Source organism: Hyposmocoma kahamanoa, unplaced genomic scaffold (genome assembly GCF_003589595.1).
Source record: "Hyposmocoma kahamanoa isolate Upper Pololo Valley unplaced genomic scaffold, ASM358959v1 63, whole genome shotgun sequence".
Classification (NCBI taxonomy): Eukaryota; Metazoa; Arthropoda; class Insecta; order Lepidoptera; family Cosmopterigidae; genus Hyposmocoma; species Hyposmocoma kahamanoa.
Window position 1 is genome coordinate 22295392 of NW_020653851.1, and position 24550 is coordinate 22319941.

The 24550-nt window shown below is 37.8% G+C and overlaps 2 protein-coding genes across 6 annotated transcripts in view; one reads left to right on the plus strand and one right to left on the minus strand.

Annotated features, from left to right (window-relative positions):
* The window catches only part of LOC113230412, a 190767-nt gene that overhangs the window by 151946 nt on the left and 14271 nt on the right, over positions 1-24550 (minus strand). The gene's annotated exons all lie outside the window — the stretch shown is intronic.
* LOC113230414 lies at positions 7702-9994 on the plus strand. Its single transcript, XM_026464333.1, has 2 exons — positions 7702-8160; positions 9796-9994. The coding sequence occupies exons 1-2, from the start codon at positions 7870-7872 to the stop codon at positions 9970-9972; spliced, it is 468 nt and encodes a 155-aa protein (XP_026320118.1). The 5' UTR covers positions 7702-7869; the 3' UTR covers positions 9973-9994.

Here is a 24550-nt window from a genome sequence, read left to right on the forward strand (position 1 = left end):
TTCGTTTAAAGAAAAGACAAAGGTTAAAACTATGCAGCCAAGTCTTGGTGAAGTTTTCTTTTGCTAGTTTTAGGTAGACAGGCTTATGTCAAGTCTTCAGTCCATTATATTTATTTAAATGTCGGTTCAATTATAACATAAACTTGTTGTAATTCGTTTTAAATTTGTTCATGAATTGTTGTTCGTTCGCAATTTGGTACACTAGACAACATTGGTTTCTTTGTATGGTAAATGAGCGTATTTTGTAGTCTACTGTATATTTTAACGTTATCCTTGCTATTTATTAATCGATTGGTTGATTAATGTTTTGATTATTTTATTATTTCAATCGAAATCTTGTTCATTCTTATCACGATACCAATTGGTGGGACACACAAGTCGTGCGCCTGTTGTTAAGCGACACGCCTGTCCAAATTGCAAAAATATGAGGGGCACATTCACTGTGCCCGTCATGTGCGACATAAGTTGACAAGTCCCATGTACTAATAATTATACCAGCACCTTTACCCTTCAAAACCGGTACGCAATGCTCACATTATTGCTTGGCAGCAGAAATAGGTGAGGTGGCAGTACTTCCCTGGACGAACTCTTTCACAAGGACCTCTGCTGCTACTAAAATGTTATTGTTTGTAACTGTATAAGTTTTGGTCTAGAGCACTTCATATTTTTTTGCTTGTTGGCAGTGCCACTTTTAAGATTTCGCCAGACTCAAGTTTTCAGTTCAAACTCTACTATTGAACATGTGAACTGTTATAGAAATGTAATATGGTCTGTCATGATCTCTTACAAAAATGTTCTTCTATACAAATGTGTTCTATAATCACTTTAGATGTGTACAGTCAAAGGTATACGTCAATCGTGACTTTGAGCCGTTTTTATCTCAAACGGCATTCATTTGAATTATAATCTTAGGTGACCAATTTGACGGCCCCTCGACCCTGCACAAGTTATGTTCTAAGTCATTGGTCTTTGTTTTTGACAATTTGATGTGTGAGTTTGTGCTATTAGAAAACGGGGAAACTTATTCGCGGGAAGTAACGAAAAGGAGTTTTTATTCCATATCCTTCTCTTCACTGGATTCCCTCTCCGTAAGCTGTCACATTACTTTTCATTTTCTGACAACCCCTCCATTTCTATTTTAGTAGCAATCAGTGGCGAGGCGTCCATATAACTCGATTCCCACCGTATTGCCTAAAATTTTTCGTGTACAATAAATAACTAGTGAAATAAAGAGTATTAGCATCTTGTGTGCTAATAAGTGCTGTGTTTAATTGTCGCCAAGGTGCCACTTGTTAAGGCAAGTGTTTTTTGTTCGGCTCCGACTTTACTAAAGACATTTTCCACACCTCGCCACTGGTAGCAGTAGAGCTAATGAACCTTACCTATTTATAGGCAAGGGTGCTGGTGAAATTATAGGCACATTGGACTTGTCAACTTCTGTCTCAGAACAGGCGCAATGCCTCTCAGATCTTTGCGATTTAAGGCTCTGAGTGTTACTACAACTGTAATGGATAGACGTGTCGCTTGTTCGTGCACGACTTGTTCATCCCGTCAGTTGGTTTTATAAAAAAAAACTGCGTAGAACAGCGAAAGTACCTACACGGGCGGCGGTACCGCCGAAGATCTAAGGTGTTGCGTTATTGTAGGCAATATAATAGTAATTCTGATAGTATACACTTTCTTTTAGGCCCGTATTAATAAAGAGCTTATGTATTATATATTACCTCGGACAAACCGTTCAATTAGGCAGAACCAACTTCGAGCTAGAGGTCAATCGTCTTCTCGTCCACAATACCGCAGTCCATGAAGACAAAAGTCGTCGAGTAGTGCGTGTTGCCAGTGATGACCTACGGCTCTGAGACGTGGTCACTTACTATGGGCCTCATAAAAAAGCTCAAGGTCACGAGCGAACAATGCTCAGCATTTCTCATCGCGATCGAATCAGAAGTAAGGGGATCCGTAGAAGAACAAAAGTCACATAGCTCAAAGGGTTAGCAAGTTGAAGTGGCAGAGAGCAGGGCACATAGCTCGTAAAACTGACGGCTGTTGGGGCAGAAAGGTTCTCGAACGGAATGGCCCCTTACTAGATGGACGGGTGACCTGGTAAGGATGACCGGCGAGTCTGGCAGTCTTTGGGAAGGCCAATTTTCAGCAGTGGATGTCTTCCGGTAGTTATGATGATGATTATGTATTATAAGTGCATCTGAAGCTCTCCTGTCTTAATGTAATCATAAGCATCTTGTATGATACTATTATCAAGTGACCAAAACCTTGCACTTAATTGATTAGAACTTTATGCGACCTTGAGTCGTTTTTTAAGTGCTGAGTAATGTTTGTTAATAAGCGGAAATTTTTACATCTTCCAAATGATGCGTGATCAATGAGCAATCGTTGACGTGCTGTAAAGTGATATATATGTATTTATTCATAAATACGGTTGATGTAAGTAAGTTTATAATATTGTACCTACCTATATCTGTTTACGTTTCATATATTTATTTATATTTTTATTTTGTATGTACACTTATTTTACAACATTCTTTTATGTATTAATGCATCAACATCATATCAACATTTACTTAATATGGATATATGTATTTGTATGTACAAAGGCTAGCTGAAAGAAATCCTTATATCTGATAAGCTTTTAATTTCTTGTTAAAATGTGTAATTTGTTTGGTTGTACTATAAAGTGTATACATACATTATGATATATTCTACAAGATTGATAATATTATGTACAACGTATTCTAAAGCCCAATTCCGACTATGCAAGTAATTTAGTCGAATGGTGAGTGTTTTAGTAGCTAACGGTCTATCAACTGACCAAAAAGCATTCGTACTACTTCCATGTACATTAGATTATTGAGTGGCATATTGCAAGATGAGCAAGAAATACAATAAAATAAATAAGCTTGTAAAGCTTACTTCAATAGTTGGTAAGCGACTCTCCTATCCATAACAATTGCAGTGCTACTCAGAGTTTTAAATTGCAAAGATCTTAGGGGCACTGCCACTGCGCCTGTCACCCTGAGACCTAAGTTGACAAGTCCCATGTCCCTGTAATTTCACCAGCACCCTTACCCTTCTAAATCGAAACGCAATAATGCTCACATGCACTTGAGATTTGTCAACTTTATGTCTCTTGGAGACGGGTGCCCTGCCACTGCAGAGCCTCTTAATTCTTTGCAATTTTAAGCTCTGAGTGACACGGCAACTGTTATGGCTAGGCGTGTTGCTTACCATCAGGCGCACGGATTGTTCTTCCCGTCACCTGATATTATAAAGTTAAAAAAGAGTTTATTCTGTCCCACACAGCTGGGCCTCCCCGCCTCTTTTTTCATTGATTCAGATTGTAGCATCATCTGACCTGTTCCTTAAAAAGGAGTAGCCGATCCCGCCATAGCCGACGTGGTCAACCGCATCTCCGTTTTAAGTCGAGGGGCTTTCACTCCGTGGTTATCCTGGTGTGGTTATCCACAACTTGTTCTGTAGGAATGAACTAGGAGACGTCAGTTCTAATTCATTAATGTTGTAAATATTTCGCAACAAAATTTGAAAGTTGTATTTTCACTCTAACGACTTTTTTACGGCTACTTATAAACTTGACTAAATCAACAGGTCGAACTTGTTTAGTGGATGAAACACAGTGCAATGGCGGTGGGGGGCGCCACGCACCCGCAAATATAAAATAAAATAGATCGACTCGACTAAGTAATTTACTAAACCACTCAATTAAAATTTTTTTGTTCAGACGCCGTTCATTCGGCGTCGGGCAGTGAGCGTGCTTTACTGCTCCGCCACCAATGAAGAGATTTAGTAGTCGACTTAGAGTCGGCGGCTCAGCGGTGACAACTGTTAGTCGTGCGAAGCGTGACGAGAAGTGAGCATGCCTTACAGCTCCGCCACCAATGAAGAGACTTAGTAGTCGACTTAGAGTCGGCTGCTCAACTGGAACTCTGGAACTGGAGCGCGACTGGAAGTGAGCGTACTTACAGCTTCGGTACTTTTCTGGAAATAGGGATGTTACTGTACGTGCACCCGAGGTGGCTCAAAAAACCGGATCAAGTCCGTGCATACGTGCTGATACGGGCTTAGGACCTGACTTAGATGGTAGTGCTCTTCCCGCATAACCAAGAGGTTGATAGGGAGGGGCGATAATAATAATAATAACGCACACACTCAACATAGCCCCGCACTAAGGAAACCCTGTGTCGCGGGTGCCATAGACACACATAGACAACCACAAATTAAATAATAAATTTACCTATTAACTTTAATGAATTAAACTACCTAAATCTACTAATTAAATATATCTTAAAATGTTCCTCGTGTAATAGTGTCACGTAGTTTTAAGATACCAAGCAATTGTCTTAACTCAATAAAGATTTATTATTAGATTTATTAGTATTAGCATGAACCAATAACTGAAGAGGACTACACTAATCTCCATACTACAGAAATAGTTTTAAAAAAGTTCAAAATTCCGTCTTATATCTAGATGGCGCTGATCAATAGCCTGAAAGTAGATTAATTGTGTAAATGACCGTGGATCATGTGGATATCAATTATTTCCTCTCTAATATGAAGTATAACTCTGTTTTTTTTCTTGTATTATTCAAACATTAATCATGGGCTAAATCTAATTAGTACCTTATTATTACCGTATTATATCTAATTAGATCTAATTACCGTTTCCACAAAATATTTGTGTCTTCATAACTCGAAAACTACTTTGTCAATTCTAATCCCATTTAGTTTAACTTAAGTTTTCATATTTCAATGTTATTGGGTATAATGAACGAGAAAAAACAACAGCTACAGTTGTTAGGCCGTGAACACCGAAATGGCTACGGTAATTAGAGAATGGCAGAAATAGATGGAACTGTACGAACAAACTAATTTATAAACTAATACTTCCTAATATGGGTGGGTAGATGGCGCTAATCCAACACAAAATAAAAGATAGCCGGCACTATACATAAAAATCTGTGCAATAAGTGCCATCTAGTAGATTTGTTTGTCATCACTAGAAATTAGACTAGGTTTGATAAATTGCAGCATGTCAATGTAAAACAAATTGGTGACAAAAATTGGTATTTGATACTCGTCGATTACGCTGTCTTCTATCGCGATTAACAATTCTCTCTAGTTATTGGCCCATGGTATATTACCTATTAACAAAAACAAATTATAAAAATACCACCACAACCAAAACGCATACTTGCTAATTACTTATACTATTTAGAGAATGAATACGTTAGATTTACTTTGAACAATTTAAACTTATGAGTTTGGATGTTGTTGTGTTTCATGACAGCTAAATTTAGGAATAAAATTAGCAGCATTAATTACCATTGCGTGGTAATGTAGGAGTTGTAAATGTGTGGTTATATTTGTGTTCAGAGTGCTGTTTACATTTTATACAACTAAGCAAGGTAATTATGTTGCAAAATTTTAGCTGAAAATTCTCCTATCTTGTCATAACAAGACTTCTGTTACGTACCACTTTATGAATTTGTTTTGAACTTCGTACTTATTTCATGTATATCGTCGGGGTTGTGCAGTTACGAGTAACTAGCATTTGATTATGAGTTTCCATTTCGGTAATTTAGTGTCCAAATGAAATCCGCATATATGTCGTGGCAATCAATTTAGCGTGATTTACGGGAATCTTTGTTATCAGTCCTTACATAACGTAAATTAATGCTTACTGTGCATAAATGAAAATCATAACCATTGAAATAACAAAGTAATATCGCTAAATCCCTCTCCTGTAAAAATTTGATTTGTGCCGATACGCGCCTTTTACCAATGCTCGACGATATGTGAATTTTTATAAATATAGAGATTTGTTGGTTTTGTTGTAAATTACCCGTACTCTTAGATAAAATTTATATGTAGTTTGAAATAGGAATTTTTGTCGTCTGCTAAGAGTATTTTGGTCGAGGGAAAGATTTGAATGATAACGTAATGCGCATTTCAGTACACTAGCTTCGGAGTTTAATTTAACACTGGATATGGTATTTAATAAGATAATACTGTCCTTTGTGCGCGTTCCAGTGGTAGTAAGTCTTCCAAGTAATTGGGATATAGTTGACTCCTTTAATAAAATAAATGTAAATTAGATATAAATTACTATTAGCACATTGTGCATTAAGGGCGGTAGGTAAGGAATTACGAACGAGACTCTCTTATAAGCCCAAAGCCGAAGACTAATAGAGACCATGGGTGTAATGAGAAAAAAAGGCCTCAGGACATTGACTTACAAATAAATGGACGACGGGTCTAATACAAAAACCACGAAAAAAATGTCCCAAGTCAACCTATTTAAACGTAGTTACATGTAAAGGAATATGAAAAAGCTAAAACGTTGAATTTAAATTGTAATGTCATCGCAGTACTGTCTAATTTTGCTTGCTTCGCTGTCAGTCAAACAAACGAAGATTAAAGCGTGAATGACACTCTGTATACGATTTTAACGCCCTATAAGTTCAGACACTTTTTAGCTCGGACCCGACGTCCATATAATTGTAAGTCAATGCGCCAGGGTTATATTTAGAGCATTATGGTCAAGTTAACCAGCATGCAATCTTACTATTTACGTGCAAGTGTGATAATATTTTATAGATAGAGTATTGAGGCTTGCGTTTGTTTCTTATACTACTGGTATATTCAGGTAAATAAAATTGGCTTTACCGTTCTTTCTTATTGAGATATCGATGTGTTTTTGAATAAAAAACAGTTATTTATGTAAAGAAGAATCGTTTTATATCATAGGTGTTTTGTAGAAACAGCGTAAGCGATAATTTCGTAGATTCTCTTCTGGGGAGCATGTTAAGGTGTTTAATTTAACGGCTGTTTTAAAATTCAATTTTGATTGGTGGTCTTTTTGTTTAACTTTTAAGTTTTAACCTAAAACGTGCTACCTGAAAAAATCGACGAAATATCGCTGACAGCTTTTTGTACAATTCACCGATGATATGCTCATGTTCTAATAATCATACCAGCACATGTCTGTAGTTATCGTCGACACTGTTGAATAAATTGATGAAAATTGGCCTCCACCTATGATTTACTGTTTAAAAAAAGGCTTATGATATTAGCGTCTGCGTCGTTTAGTTTCCAAAATGTCCCAATTGGCTTTTTTACCAGTCAGCGTCGAACAAAAGGATGAACGTGACGTTTAGGAGTGATTTTTTTTTAATTTCATGAAAATACCGTCGTGTAACGTATTGTAGTTTTCCCGCGTTTCGAATGTTGTCCTATCAATAAATTTTCGTTACAGTTATTCATGTGTCTTTTTTCTAAATTATCTATTACATATTTTAAATTTTGTATGACGGGCGACGGCAGAATAGCAGCGAGGGCTATGTAGCATAGTCCTCGGGTGCTGAGTCATGGACCCTTTTGACATGCTTCTTTTTTTTATTTATTTCTTTATGTAATGTTTGTAATTTATGTATTTACTTTCCACGTCAAATAAAGCCGAATAATTTAGTATAATTTTAATGCCGTTAACAGCGTATAGATGGCATCACGTGTCTATTATAATTTGCATTACAGTGAGAGTTATTTGTCTATTCACACTTCTCATTGTCGTTGCTCTTAATGTCACTACGACGTAAAAAATATGACATTTCATTATTGAGACAGTCAATTTGCGGCACAAAAAATTGCTTTATCGATTTGTTTCATCAATTGCTCTGTGTAATACAATTACATTGTTCGTAGATAGAAGAACAGTCCTGGAATTGTTTTTAAAATTCAATCTAGTTATATTTTCGAAAGAAAGCTTACGTGTCAAAAGGCAGACTATGTTAAATTGTGCACAATAACTATTTTACAACACGTGTATAGAGTAGTGCAATGTTCATTTTCGTTACCTACAAAGACCCCCCAGAACTATCAACATCACGTTCACGGCTTTCTGACGACGAAGACCTGTCAATAGAGAATGTGCTCTTAGTAAACCCAAATTGCTACGTCAGGGTTATGTTGGAATTTATTAGAAAAAGATGCAGACTGGCTGCTACCACAGTATTCGATTTGTGCGAAGAATCCGGAAACTTAAAAAATTTATTCAGTTACCCTACTTATGCGTACGCGACGGATAAGTTTGAGCATAAGAAGACGTACTTCCTTATTGTTTTAAAACAAGTAAGCAATGTCGAGAATTTTTGGGAAATTACTCCACTAGCGTTTACACGCATTATTAATACAGAGACCGAACACAACGAAAAATTTATCGGTGTTTCCCGTTGGTCAGATTGATGGTCAAACTTCGAACCGGCTGGACTCCATCGGAGCTCTCATCACACGTTACGATTTTTTTTATATCCTTGTTGCAGATCTTTGTTTTTTTTAACGAATTTTTTGCAATAGCGCCATCTGTGCGAAATATGTGAAAGTTTTTCTTCACTCAGTCAGGTACTTTTACAGCTATCAGCGACTGACTAAAGATGTCACTTTAAGAGACAGAACTCACGAAGCGGTTTTGACCCGCGCCCGTTGCGGTTGCGGGACAGCTGTTTTATTTCAACACTCACGATACCGCAGGTTTGTGCGGTCACGTAGCCGACGCGGTTGCGGAACGGCCCGCAAACTTGGCGGGAGAGGATCGCAAGGCGCGCCGTTATTTACGATCGATTGAGATCGTTAGTTAAGTCTCAGACGTCGCCATGGACTCACATCAAAAACGAGCTATCGCGTTATACTTACTTCATCGAAAAATTAAAAGAAGAAGGCCTAAAAGATTCAGGGTGCATCCTCTGATTCCGGAAAGAAATCGTATTATTCGGATGTCCGTATCTACTTATTCAGAACTTTTAAGGAAAATGGTAACTGGTAGCAGATTAATTGATCGACTTCAACTTCCATAACTTGAGAAATTGACACGCGCTGCCAAATAGAAAATCAATCACAAAATGGCGTGGGAAGGAAAGACCAAACCCGCGCGCGTGCAACGCGTCACCCGCGAACCGACCGCAAAGTGCGCGGCCGCCGCGAGCTATCGTCTCCGTAAACGCATGATTTACTTAAAAGTTTAGTAAAGGAACGACCCGTATTGTGGGACAAAACCTTAGAGATTTATAAGATAAACGCCTTTTTTTATTGCATGGAGAGAAATATTTGTTATTCTAATACATATAATTTGTAATATTTGTCACACAGTCGGTAGTAAAACGACAGCTACCTGGAAGTGCACTGACACGTTTACCCTACACACGTCTGCCCGAAAGTATTCGTATCGTGTACATACTCATCATTTTCTTGCCTGCAACAGACACGAAATATTTTCGTGGCTAGATCCGACAAAATTCTTGTCATGTACAAGGCCATTCTCGTTTTTTCTGTTGTAGACACGACGAATTTCTTGCCAACTTATGTCTCAGACTGACGGGCGCAGTGGCAATGCCCGCATATCTCTGCGATTTAAAGCTCTGAGTTCCACTGCAACTGTAGGCGCCCGACTTGTTCATCCCGTCATTTGATATTATAAAAAAGTAATTTCTCAAAAATAATTAAACATCATAGTGGTCAAACATTATCAAAGCGACAACTCTAGTCAGCTGCTGGTAGCTGTAAAGGTGACCACTGGCTGAGTGAAGTTCGCTAGATTGGAGCGACTGGCACAGCGTCTGGCATGGTTTGCTAGAACACGTTACGCTAGTAGACGTGTATTAATAATTATAACAAATTAGTGGAGTAATTTCACAAAAATAGGTAATTGAATATCAAGGTGGTCGTATCGTGATAGTCAATAAACTTAAAAAATCTTATTATAAATTTTAGGAGTCGGAGAAAAACGTAACGGTAATACCTCAGCTGCATCGCGAGAACAAACTTTGCACGGAACTGCAGACGAAAATTTATCGGCTCCTGTTGACTGGGGAACAGAGTAATGTTACCACTACTGACGGAAAAGTTGCCAGTGCCAAGACAAAAGCTGGAAAAAAGAAAAAAGAATGATAGGTACCGATACGTTTGATGTTTATACGCGTTTTGTTAGCACAGCTTTGCTCATTTGTGACTTGATAATCATATCCATAAGATTGTTTCGTAGCGTGTCTTAAAAACATATCAACCCGTCATTATTATCTCTGGACGGAATAACTATTGATTATTAGGATATGTATACAACTTTGATATTAGTTGCGATTTATTGAATAGCGCCTACATTGATCAGATTGGTCATAATGTAAATCAAGTAGAAAATGTTTTTGCTAATAAAAGATGTTCAGGCGCTATAGCCACAGTTTCTAATGGATTTAATATTTTTTTAACAAAACTCTGCTAACAAAGATTTCTTTTAGTGTATTTGCTTACCTGTAAAATAAAGATTGTTTATTCTATCATAGACATTTCAACATAGGGCAAAGTTATACTACAGCAAATACGAATGATAAAGCAACGAAATCACTATTCATGACATCACACAATCGAGTAACCACTCTGATATTCACTTCCGAGTTTGTCTACCTTCCGGTGTATACCACTGCTCCGCTCTAAACACACGTACGATTAAATAAATACTGGTATTGTCTGACTGTTGGGTGTACACGTGGTCAGCGTTTTGGTGTGAGCATTTAGCATTTTTGCGCTTGTTCTGATTTAGTTTAGTGAAAGAATGAATTAAATATTTGGAACAGAAACAACTTTTTCGGATTTGAATTGCGTATATTTGTAGTATTAAGTGTAATAAAAAATATATAACAAAAGAAGTAATTAATACCTAATATATTTTCTTTACGACACCAAGTTTCTACAAACTTTGTTCTGCCTAAACGTGCTGTACATTTACGAAAATGTTATTTATGTTAAGGGGAATAGTATTATTTTTATTAAAAATAGTGACAGACATAATATTAAGTCGAGTAATATAAATAAACTGGCTATTTTTGACAGTCGTCGTCGCAAAGTCAAAAAATTCATTTAAGGGGCAATGTGTGAGTTTCTATAATAAGATTCCGGTTGAAATTCCAAATTTGCCATTTACGAGGTTTCAAACTACAGTAAAACAAAAACTTTATACTAAAGCCCTGCGTGCATGGATGGCAAGAATCCGTGGCAGTAACCCGGTTAGCTCTTGCAGGTAGTTTCAATATAAGAAGATATTTGTAATTATTAATACAAAGATCGAACACTCAGAAAAAATTCCTTCGATCCGGTCGGCTTAGTTGGTATAGCGTCTGCCACGGTATGCAAGAAGACGTCGGTTCGTATCCGACCGGATCGAAGGAATTTTTTCTGAGTGTTTTTTCTGAGTGTTCGATCTTTGTATTAATAATTATAACAAACTAGTGGAGTAATTTCACAAAAAATAATTGAATATCAATTCAATAAAAATTTAATTAAGATATTTGTAATAAATATTGTAAATGTTAAATGTATTCAAACGTATATTTAAACGGCAACCCCTAGAGTTTCTCGCTCATTCTTCTCAGGGGAATCTGCCTTACGAATGAGCAGTAGAGTTTAATTATAAGACGATGTCAAGTGTAATTTGCTTACCTATGAAGAAAAGATGATTTTAATTTGAATTTGATAAGTGACGGGAGGAAGAAGTTGTGCGCCCGGTGATAACTCTCAAAGCTTTAATCGCAGAGAATCTGAGGGCACTGCCACTGTCTGTAATTTGGACCAGCACCGTTACCCTTCAAAACGGGAACGCAGTAATGGTCACATTCGTCTCATTCTCATTAACCTCGTTCTCCATCCGACATCCATCCTAAACAATTACTGTCGAATAAGTAATAGTGGTGAAATTACCGGCACATGGGACTTGTCAACTTATGTCTCTGGGTGACGGGCGCAGTGGTAGTGCACCTCAGCTCTTTGCGATTTAAACCAATCGGCGCCGCACGACTTGTTCGACCCTGCATTAGATATTATAAAAAAGTAACACCTGATGAAATTAAAAAAACAATGTCAAGTATTAAGCTTCATTCGCATCATGCGAAATAAGAAAGGTACTTCCCTGGACGTACTCTTTCACAAGGAGCTCTACTGAAACTGAATTAGGGTGTTTGGCTTATTGTACTGTGTTATTCGATTCCATTATTATATTCGATGACCTCGGTGACCCAACAGTTTGCACTGTGGGCGCTAGATGTTCATCCATATCCAGGGCTCGATTCCCAGTAGGACCAATATGAGAAATTTATTTTTCTAAATTGGTTTTGGGTAATACCCTGTGAATTCCGTTGCTGTTAATCTTAGTGCAAACTGTTTACAATATGAATGTCCTTTTTATGATACCAAGTTATTGGACGAAGAAGTCGTGCGTCTGGTGGTAAACGCTGCCGTCCATTAACTGACACGCAGCTAAGTGACTTATAATCAAATATCCGTTTTAAATAGCAAATAATAGAGCACAAGATTCTTTTAATAATCTCAGTACAGAGTACTAAAAAACCGACCTCAAAAGTTCGTAGAATTACAAATCTATTTGCCAAGTTTTATTGGAACCGGTTATCGGAAAGTGCGCAAACTCGGATTCATCTCGGGTTCGGTCTAGGATTCCGTACATGACGGGACTTAATACAGGAGATAAGAAAAATCGGTTCTTGAGAGATAAAAATGCCGTGAATTGGCATTAGCAGGCGCTATTTATTAAAATAAGTTTTCATGCGTGAACAGCCATCCTTAGAGATGGATGATTTTCTTCAAAATGAAATGGGACCACTATGGAGGTATCCTCTTTCCAACGAAAAAGAATCAACAAAATCGGTGCGCAAATGCCGGCCGGAGTTATCGCGTAACATACATACAAAAAAAACATACAGTCGAATTGAGAACCTCCTTTTTTGAAGTCGGTTAAAAGCAGTTCAAACGTATAAAAAAACGTGTTCGACTTATCGGAACTTACCCGAACGATGCATAGATGAAATATCATTAAACAAATTCAATATTCTAAACCTGGGTTATGTTTTTTATGATATCCTAAAAATGTATTTTGTCACCTAACCGCGTTGACTTACAAATAAATGGACGACGGGTCTAATACAAAAACCACGAAAAAAATGTCCCAAGTCAACCTATTTAAACGTAGTGACATGTCAAGGAATATGAAAAAGCTAAAACGTTGAATTTAAATTGTAATGTCATCGCAGTACTGTCTAATTTTGCTTGCTTCGCTGTCAGTCGAACAAACGAAGACTAAAGCGTGAATGACGCTCTGTATACGATTTTAACGCCCTATAAGTTCGGACACTTTTTAGCGCGGACCCGACATCCATATAATTGTAAGTCAATGCCTAGCCGCGTTATTGTTAACGGACGGCAGAGCGACACGTCCGACACGTCTTTTCATAGCAGTTGCTGTGCTATTCAGATTTAAATTATAAAGATCTGAGGAGTACTGCCGTTGAACCTGTCACCCTGAAATATGAATGACAAGTCCCATATACCTATAATTTCACCAGCACCTTCAAAACTGGAACGCAATAATGCTCATATTACTGCTTGGTGGCAGAAATAGGTAAGGCGGCAGTACTTCCCTTGACGAACTCTTTCACAAGGAGATCTACTGCTACAAAAAATGTGTTATTTGAGTTTCGTTATCTTCGATTATTGGTAGAGTCTGTGTTCTAGAAAGCCCCAGAGTGAATTCTATTGGGACCTATTCTATTGGGATCTATATTTTGGGACCAGGCAATTGGTGTGGTTGTTTAGTATGTTATTAATAGTATTATTTGTATGTATAAGTCACTAATGGAAGAAAAAAACAATGAAAGTACCTCAAACCTCGACTACTATCAGAACCGTTGTTGCCAAAGACTATGAAATCTTGATAATGATTGGTTTTAGTTACTATAATTTAAAATTTACCCTATTGGCATATTGTTGGAAGATCAATACCATTAATACCCATTATTGCAAGTTAACACGAGACGTTTTGATTTTATATTGAAATTTCAATCAATGTGCTGCCATCTAGCGGTTATTAGCTAAACGACGACGAATTCGAGACGTTTATTTAGTTCTCCAAAAAAAAAGACGCTATCATATTGTAGCGGTAAAAGATTTAGTTTCGTTCGTTTCCTGTAACAAAAAAATTATTGCAATAAACAGAAAATTTAAAATTTATTGAAATGAAATAAAATTAGACTTAACGATTATACGAAACGTAACCATAGATAATAATACAAGTGCAGCTATCGTTTTTGCACTCCAAAGTAGAGAAATGAGGCATTTTTTTTCTATGATTATGGAGTATTTGCGCGAGATAATTGACACGAGCATAAAGTGCAAAGTGGAAATGGCGGCCTGAGCTCAAGTTTGCACACATCACATGGCACACGTGCCATGCAAACTAAGCACTTCTACTATATTTATTGTGCTGTGGGTATATTGTACAAACATTTATGTTATATTAAGCATCCAAGGGATGAATCCTTTTTTTCTATATCTATGGATAAATCCAAAATATAGATATCTTACTTTCACAAACTCGTATCTTATAAAGAGTGGTTATTCAGGAGATGGCAAAACTTTCCATTTATTTTAAATTTCTTATCAAGGGTCTTAATTTGGATACATTACTTTAGGTATAGGTAAAAGCCAGTGAGTGAATATGAAGGAAATGTGAGTTGAAGTCAGCCTGCAAAATTTTGTATATACAGTAATTTTTTTTTTGATACAGTTGCTCAAAACGTGGTATTTTTCGTACTACAAATCGTGACGAAAGTTGGAATTTTCGCACTAGTGCTTTTTACTTTTCCATTTTTTTTAAATTTACTCTTGTTTCAAATCTTAAGCACAGAACTAAAGAAGTTGTATATTTACGTGCTTTGTGACGTAAGTCATTCGTCATTAAAACTTATATTTATTTACAAATACTATATAATGAACGTATCGAGTGGAGGTCCACAGTCTCTGCCTACCCCTGAATGGGTGACAGGCGAGATTTTTATGTATATATTTGTTCTATGTATTACAGATAAATTGTATCTCACTACCGTGCACGGGTTCCTAAAGAAGTTTAAACAAAAGTACCAGGACTTCATAATAAGAAAAGTGGTTACAGACCGATATTACAGAAAATAAACAAAAACAGCACGTTAGAACTAGATTTCCATAGATTTTTAAATAATGGTTGCAGTGGTTGTATTTCATTATTTTAATTTACTAGCAGAAAATGAGTTTTTTTTAAATACTGTTTTATTTTACTTTCAAAGTAGTTTTTTCGCAAATGTATTAAAAAACGTCGTTTGATGCACGTGCGGATTTGTCATTTTCACTTGTCTCGAGTCTTGACCCTCGTCTCTGCCTCGGGCCAAGAAGTCTCGAGACTCGTGAATAATGACTAACTTTCCGCACTTGTATCAAAAATAACTATTGCATTTCAGTAATTTTGTGCTTTAAGATACGAGTTTGAGACAGTAAGGCGACGATATGTGCTATGGTGTGCATTTTGACACAGTCCATTTATCAATTGGCAAATAGTGCTTATTACAATGTAGCAATAGTTAATAATATAATTCGACTATCTACTTGAGTTCCCTTATAAGCTACTGTCCAGGTGGTCGGGCAAAAAGGGTAAACTCATGCGCACAGGAAACGTGACACCTGGCATAGTAATTTGGTTAGGCTTACGTAATATAATGAATCATTGATTGAAAGACCTTGGGACATTTTAAAGGATATTTGGTATGTTAATAAATAAAATAAAAATATGTTTGTTTATCCATAAAATGAGGCAAGAATGAGACGACCTCGGTGGGCACTGTGGGCGGAGATCCCGGTTTCGATTCCCGGTAGAACCAATTGAGAAATGAACTTTTCTAGATTTTTTCAATGGGTGTTCTGGAAAGGATTCAATGGAATTCACTTTGGGGCACCAGAGTGGATTTCGTTGTTCCGGTACTGTTAGTATTCGAACTGCCTCCGTGGCCGAACAGTTACCATGCCAGACTGCCGCGCAGAGGTCCCAGATTCGATTCCCGGGCCGGGAGAAATATTTGTACGGCCTACATTTATTCCTCTCGTGAGTTTGGGTGTAATTTGTGGTTGTCTTTATGTGTGTCCATGGTACCCGCGACACAGGGTTTCCCTAGTGAGGAGCTATCGAGTGTGTGCGTTATTATATGATATTGTTATATTATTATTAGTATACAGTTGCAGATTGTGCAAAGCTTTACATCGCAAAGGCGGAGGCACTGCCACTGCACCGGTCACCTTCAGACAAGTTCCATGTGCCTGTTATTCACCAGTGTCAGTACCATAAAACCTGAACGCAGTAATGCTAACCCTACTGCTTGGCGGCAGAAATATTTGTTGCGACGAACTCTTTCACAAGAAGCTGTACTGCTGCGAATCGACGTAAATTAACCCCACGATGGAGTAATTAGGATCAGCAACAACCATTCTTTTTACAATTTCACACTTAAGTTGTTCATCTGGCATTATTTTTATTATATCTCATTCTATATGTGTACATTATTAACTTTGAATATATTTTGTGTTGGGATAGCGCGATGGTAGCTCTACTAGTAGCTCGGTAGCTCTACTGCTACTTCTATAAGCTAGCACCACATACTATTTTATATCTATTAAAAAACAAACACTTCAAACATATCCGCTCACGCGATGCGCTCCTCCTACCGCAAAATGGCGGCTATTTGGTTTCGCAAATTAGAAAAGGATTCAGTTTAAATACAAGTTTTTATAAATAAAAATTATTATTCTGATTTGCTAAATAAATACCCTCCGTACTACCAACAAAAACATCTCAAATAAAATGCGGTAATGCACTGCAAATCCTGCACTTAAAAAGCACTAATGAAATTTTTGGTGTACTTGGATAAATATGATAATATTATTGTCGTGACGTATTTTTGAAGTTGTTTATTTTTTTTAAATGACAGAGCCAGGTATTGAAAACTTTATGGTTTGCTAGAGTAGTTACCGAAATAACAATTAATATTAGTTCTTTTACCTGATATAACCTCGATATCCGATAAATCGGTATAAAATCATCACCGGCACGTGGTATGCGTCTACGGCTGCATGTATCGCGTAAGCGGTTATAACTCCCCTCGTTTTGTGTCGGGCCTAAAAAACCCATGCCTCAGGGGAGACCCGTGCCCCGGAGTAGGACGTATAAATGGGTTGATGACAATGATGACGACGATGAATTATTGAACTTAATATTTCTATATAAAGTTTTGCGTTCGCACGTAGACTGTCGAACGCTGCTAGCTTAAGTTAACTTCAAAATTCCCTTAGGATACCCTAGGTTTGCTGTTACTCCTTTAGTATCACCATTCCGTAAGACCGTTCTGGGACCTTACCATGAAGTCTTATTACGATTCAGCTTAGGACCTAAAATGAATCGTTGTGTGACAGCACTACATGAAATGTATATCACCATCCCGCTTTTTTATCGTTACGAACCTACTGAACTATAATAAGAGTTCATGGTAAGGCCGCTCTGCAGACTATGTAATAAGCACAGTCACGTTTGCGATATATTTGGCAGTTGCTGCACAAATTTCGTTAATATTTTTTTTCGTTATTATATTTTCGTTATATTACAAAAATTATGTTAAATCTTCAAATTTTTTTCCCCCGTCAAGTTTGATGCTGTCCGAAACCCTTGTTCACTTGTATATAATTTCCATTTTACGTTGTTTTTGCAAGCTGTGTTCACTCGTAAGTAGTTGTACAATTTAGATAAGATCTTCACCAAATTGAATTTAAAGTATAGTCACATTGTAATTACCGTAAGTGAACCAATATACTAAAAAGAAAATAAAAAAAAAGATAATATCTGTTACCGAAATATTACTTTTCTCCGCTCTCACCTATATTTCTACGTAGATACTTTATGTCACTATTGCTTTGTTACATACTTTTCTTATCATATTTAAGTAATTATGTTAGTATAGTTAAGCATACCATAACGAATTACATATCACACCCTGATTCCTCGTCTTTGGGTCGAAAATTAAGCAATGTTTGAATATTGTGAAACTAACATCGATCGAGTAACGGATACCCAGATGGCTCACAGGGTTGTATTACGGGTTTTAGGCCTTTTGATTATAAAAAAAAACTCTTTTATAAGGTGCCGCGATCAGGTGGATATTTATTATAGGTATTTTATATCTATGGGTATGACGCATAATGACCGTTAAATATTTTTAGGCACATTATGTTTAATAAATATTAGTTACGTAGCGATAGAGCTCTTTGTGAAAAAGTTCTGCCACCTTACCATTGACTTACAAATAAATGGACGACGGGTCTAATACAAAAACCACGAAAAAAATCTCCCAAGACAACCTATTTAAACGTAGTGACATGTAAAGGAATATGAAAAAGCTAAAGCGTTGAATTTAAATTGTAATGTCATCGCAGTACTGTCTAATTTTGCTTGCTTCGCTGTCAGTCGAACAAACGAAGACTAAAGCGTGAATGACGCTCTGTATACGATTTTAACGCCCTATAAGTTCGGACACTTTTTAGCGCAGACCCGACGTCCATATAATAGTAAGTCAATGCACCTTACCTATTTCTGCTGCCAAGCAGTAATGTGAGCATTACTGCGTTCGGGATTAGAAGAGTAAGGTTGCTGGTGAAATTACAAACCGTCATGCAGCCGGGAGGACCCTGAGAGAAACCGGGAAAAACTTGTCGCTGAGCTCAACCATGTTTTGGAACATATATCGTCGTGGGGCTCCCGAAACTTGGTTGAGTTCAACGCCAAGAAAACCCAGGTATGCGCGTTCAGTTCCAAAAAATCCCCATTCCTTCCACTTCCCCATCTTCAGGGTACAACGCTGACGCTGCAGGACAAGCTCAGCCTGCTGGGGATGAGCATCCGGAAGGACATGAGCAACAAAGACTATATAGAGAGCGTCATCTGTACCGCGTCGCGCAAGCTTGGCATCCTGAACAAGGTGCACCGATTTTTTACTCCAGAGCTGCGATACCTGTTGTATAAAGCTCAGGTCCGAAGCAGCATGGAGTACTGTTCGCACCTTTGGGACGGCTCTGCCAAGTACTTGCTCGATGCCCTAGATGGACTGCAGCGCTACGCCTTCCGTGTTGTCAACGATCCTCATGTAACTGAGCATGCGGAGTCGTTACAGCTTCGCAGAGATATAGCGTCTCTTAGCGTATTCTATCGCCTGTACCACGGTGAGTGCTCTGAAGAGTTATTCAACCTTATCCCTTCCTCTCCTTTCCATCAGCGGACCACCCGTGCCGGACTGCGTTGCCACAGTTGGACGGTCAGTTCAATACCGTCCCGCACTAAAAAGTTTGGCAATTCGTTCTTATGCCGAACCATCAAATTGTGGAACCAACTCCCGGCGCATGTATTCCCTCCCCTCTATAACATCGGGTCCTTCAAACGTAGTGTGAAGAAGCATTTGGCCAGACCGGCAAAATGATAGTGACGGAGTGAAGATATTTGTGTTTTCCATCCGTTACTCTCATCTCTGGACTGTATTCGCACTTTCCATCAGGCGCGGTGCAGTCATTTTGCCGAGTCACAATAAAAAAAAAAAAAAAAGCACATGGGACTTGTCAACTTATGTCTTATGGTGACAGGTGCAGTGGCAGTGCCCATAAGATCTTTGCGATTTAATGCTCTGAATGGCACTGAACCTGTTATGGATGAACATGTCGCTTACCACCAAGCGCACGACTTGTTCGTCCCGTCATTTGGTATTGTAAAAAAAGACTACCAATGCTACCACCTATTCAAGGTCTTTATAGTTTTATCCCGCAAAAGATTAAACAAAGTGACCTCCACCTCACTCTGACTTTCCGAGATTTTAATTGCTATTAAAATTTAGCCACGTTCGTTAATGCGTTGGTAACGAATTTGCTTTTTATTTTTCTTTAAGTTCAGGAAAACCGCTAACAGCCAAGTAAGGCCCTCAATTAATATGATATTGCTACACTTAATCCGTCTCTGTGACGAATAAATGTCTGTGCACCCGACCGAGACGCCTCGAAAAGAGACAAATATGCGACAGCCGAATAATTTCAAACGACCCAAATTTTGTATGAACATTATTGTTAATCAGTTATTATAAGAATAGGTATATTGATCATATACTTCATTACCGTTATAAATTAATAAATAAGTGAAATATTTACTAAATGAATGAGTGTGCAATATGGCACACTAAACATTAAATTGTGTAAGTATATTAGAATAAGTAAATAATAACGTACATACTCAACATAGCCCTGTAGGAAACCCTGCGTCACAGGTGCCATGGACACACACAGACAACCACAAATTACACCGAAATTCACGAGAGAAGTAAACTTAGGCCATACAAATATTTCCTCCCGGTCCGGGAATCGAACCTGGGACCTCTGTTACGACAGTCCGGCATGGTAACCGTTCGACCACGGAGGCAGTTAAGTTGATGTACAAAAGATGACTTTGTAGCTAAATAGCAATAATTTCTTCAAAGTAACTTTAGGGGTAGAAAATTAGGAGCTGCAAATGGGATAAAACCGCAAATAACTTCTAATAATATTCCTCATCATCCTTAACCCATTTGTACGTTCCACTGTTAGGCACGGCCACTCAGGCGAAGGTTTAGAACATAATCCGCCACGTTGGTCAAATGCAAGTTAAGGACTTCACAAGTTTCCCGAGGGTTGTGAACCTTCTTCGGCGTGCAGGTTTCATCGCGGTGTTTTTCTTCACCGAAAAGCTCGTGTTAAATTTCAAATTAGAGAAGGATGGCGAAAGCTGCCCCAATAACGACGTAGAGCCGTTCATGGACTTTGCTAGTATAATTTTTAAGTTTATGCCTAGTTACATCAATATATTTTTGTATATTTTTAGAAGTCAGGCATAAAATAATCGTAAAACATTGTATTTTAGAATAAATGCAAGAACACAACGCAATTGATCCGTTCGATCATAGATTATGTAACGTTCTTGTACGTACGTATCATTTTAAGCATGATTGAATGTTTACCTACCTGAAGTATTGGTTATTTTATAGTACACACATAAAGCAAAAAATAAAACACGATGTGACAAAAATATTTAGACAATATATAAATGAGAGTTAATGAAAGTTGCAATGTTTTGACAAGCGACCTCTTGCTAGCGTCAATGTCACATCGATCTTGAGAGCAGTGTGACCATTTGTTGCAGATTTCTGCCATTTGGGCAGATTTAATTTTTATTCATTTTCATTGCTGCACAACATGATTAGTTATATTAAATATGGCAGAGTTTGGCAGATTTGGGAATATTCGAGAAGTTCTTTATTATTTTTGGGAACAAACTGAAAACTTATTGTTTTCTGCTACTACGAACGAACATCTGAAGCGAAATACAGGACGATGCTTTAAACATAACTTATATCAACTTTATAACCCCAGCTTCTACAGGCTGTACTCAATTAGCTTTTTTGATGCTTTGATAATGAATCACAAGTATTGATAAGTCTCTTTAAGGGCTGTCGCCATTCTTCTTTCGCACATAAATTCCGAGAAACTCAGAGGCGCGAGGTTGGATTCGAATCCTCGGCGTCTGTTTGAGAGGCAATAGTTGAAATCATTAGGCTACCACATCGAGTATATAACCAGAAATAGAGACACAATGACATTTAATTTGTTCGAAAACTATTCTGCCATATCATCACTGTGACAACTGCGCTCCAATTGGCCAGCCCGAATTCGAAACAATTGACAGGTGTCATCAAAGGGTGTCAATTATTTCACCTCACATCGACCAGTTAATTTGACCTTTGCTATAATTGACAAAGATTGCAACATTACACATTTAATATTTAATTACCGATGAAATTTTGTAATTAGATGTTTTGCTGTTTTTCCCCACACCACCGAATCGAACAGCACGCCATTGTTAGAGATATTATCTTTAGAATATTTTTGGAATATACGGAGACGTACCTACACGTCAGTTGTTGGCGCTGTACTATTTCAGCTTTCTAATTTGTAATTATAGTGCAAACGAGAGTTGATATATAAAAGTGATGTATCACTGATAAGTTACCAGGAATGTATGGCCCTTATTTCGTCTCTATTTCTGGTTAAACACTCGATGGGCTAACACGGCTCTAATAATAATAACACATGTTACTGTTATGGTATAGGAGATTGCATGCTATTATGCGTAGTAAATACCTACGACGACGGAGGACGAAACTTGTTTACCACGCAACGGAGTAAGTTGCATTAAACAATACAAACGTGTGATCGGCGATGTGCCGGTTGTCAAATAGCGTCCCCACCCCTCCCGTGCGTCAGTCCGCGCGTCTTTTGTCTAACCCAACTCGGAGCGAACGAGTTGTATAATTTTATTTATTATGTAATTACGTCACCACACTATAAACGCACACAGTAGGTATATTTACATATATATATATTTGCTATATTTAAGTACTTTTGCGATCTATAATATAACACACAGCATTAACACAACGTACAAAGAACACATACGCAATTATTTAAGTAGTTTATTTTATTTTGCGACACACACGTCCGTCACTCATCTCAGCTCAGGGCTCATTGAAAACCAGCGCCACAGCCAATTGCGGCTGTGGCATAAGCTGAATGAAGTCCTTTTGCGTACGCCACAACCGCACACATGACAGTACAACATTTGTAGTTGTTATATTTAGTATTTTTTGTTTTGCTCTTTGTTTGTTATTGTCTTATTTCATTTTTGTTTATTACGTCTTTTTGTTTTGTTTTGCTTGTCTAAGTAGTATCAATATTTTTTTTTGTATCTATGTGTTGTGGCGTTGCAATAAATGTCTATTCTATTCTATTCTATTCTACATAAATAAATACCCTGTTATCATCAACGTCATCGATTCATTATACGTTCCTCTATCGGGCACGGTTGTTCTCTAAGGTGAGTTACTGGAGGAAAAGCGGGAAAAACTCTTAACTCGTAAGCTACACACGCCTGTCCATAACAATTGCAGTGCCACTCAGAGTTTTAAACCTTAAGAATCGGACGGGCACTGCTACTGCGCCCGTCATAGTAACGCACACACTCAACATTCTTTCTTGTGCACTGCGCTTCGGCATTTTGCATATGCGCGTGCGCTCGTTGCTTCGCACAAAAAAAGAATGGGGACCTTCACACTAACAACTAACATATGAGTGAATGAATTTGTTTTAATCGATTGATTTTAAAGACGTGGGATGTTGCCTGTAGGTTAAGAAGACTACAATGGAAATAATTATATCAAAGAATGAAACGACCGTAACCGTAACCACGGAACCTGTGCCACTGCTACTCAATTAAATTACAAAGATTTGGTGTCTCAGAGACATAAGTTAACAAGTCCCATGTGCCTGTAATTTCACCAGCACCCTTACCCTATAAAACACGGTGTACCGACACCGTAATGTTGACATTACTGCTTGGCGGCAGAAATAGGTAAGGTGGCAGCACTACCCTGGATGAACTCTTTCACAAGGAGCTCTACTGCTCGTAACGTGGAGCTCTACTGCTACGGGTAGACATAAAAAAATACATAGTCTGATGTTATAGTCTATTGCATTACTATAAAGCAGCAGTTAAGTGTGACAAATTTGATTTGCCATAACTCGGTTAGTCGGCCTGGCAATTGCAAAATTCTTTGTCTATTATTTTGTGCCGTTCAAAGTTGTTATTGAGCATCGTAGCTTATGCTTAACTGTTGTTACAATAATTTTACAAAGTTATGTTTTATTAGAAAGAGTTTTAATTGTAATTTCAGAAGAATTATTGTTCGGTTAGATTTTTTATTACAAATTATAAAATAACGGTTAGGTGTACGGAGTTTTTAGGCTTTTGCGATTGCTGCACGTAGGAAATGAAACTATTTTAATGTTCATTAATTTCTGATTAGGAATAGTAAATGTTTTTACCATCCTCTTACGAATATAAACGTCTTATTCGTCGACGACATACAGTTTCCTGTTCTTCCGCCAGTTTTCTGATCTTTTTTTCGTAACGGTCTATTCTTTCTTGTGCACTGCGCTTCGGCATTTTGCATATGCGTGTGCGCTCGTTGCTTCGCACAAAAAATGAATGGGGACCTTCACACTAACAACTAACATATGAGTGAATGAATTTGTTTTAATCAATTGATTTTAAAGACGTGCGATGTTGCCTGTAGGTAAAGAAGAAGTACATTGGAAGTAATTATATCAAAGAATGAAACGACGAAATATAATTGTTTTTTTCTAAACAAGCCGACGTTTCGGGCCCTTTACAGGCCAGCCGTGACCACGGAACCTGTGCCACTGCCGCTCAATGAAATTACAAAGATTTGGTGTTTCAGAGACATAAGCTGACAAGTCCCATGTGCCTGTAATTGCACCAGCAACCTTACATACATTACGTTTCATTCTCATTCATCTCGTTCTCCATCGACATCCCTCCTAAACAATTACTGTCGAATATGTAATAATACTGGTGAAATTACCGGCACATGGGACTTGTCAACTTATGTCTCAGGGTGACAGGCGCAGTGGTAGTGCACCTCAGCTCTTTGCGATTTAAACCAATCGGCGCACGACTTGTTCGACCCTGCAT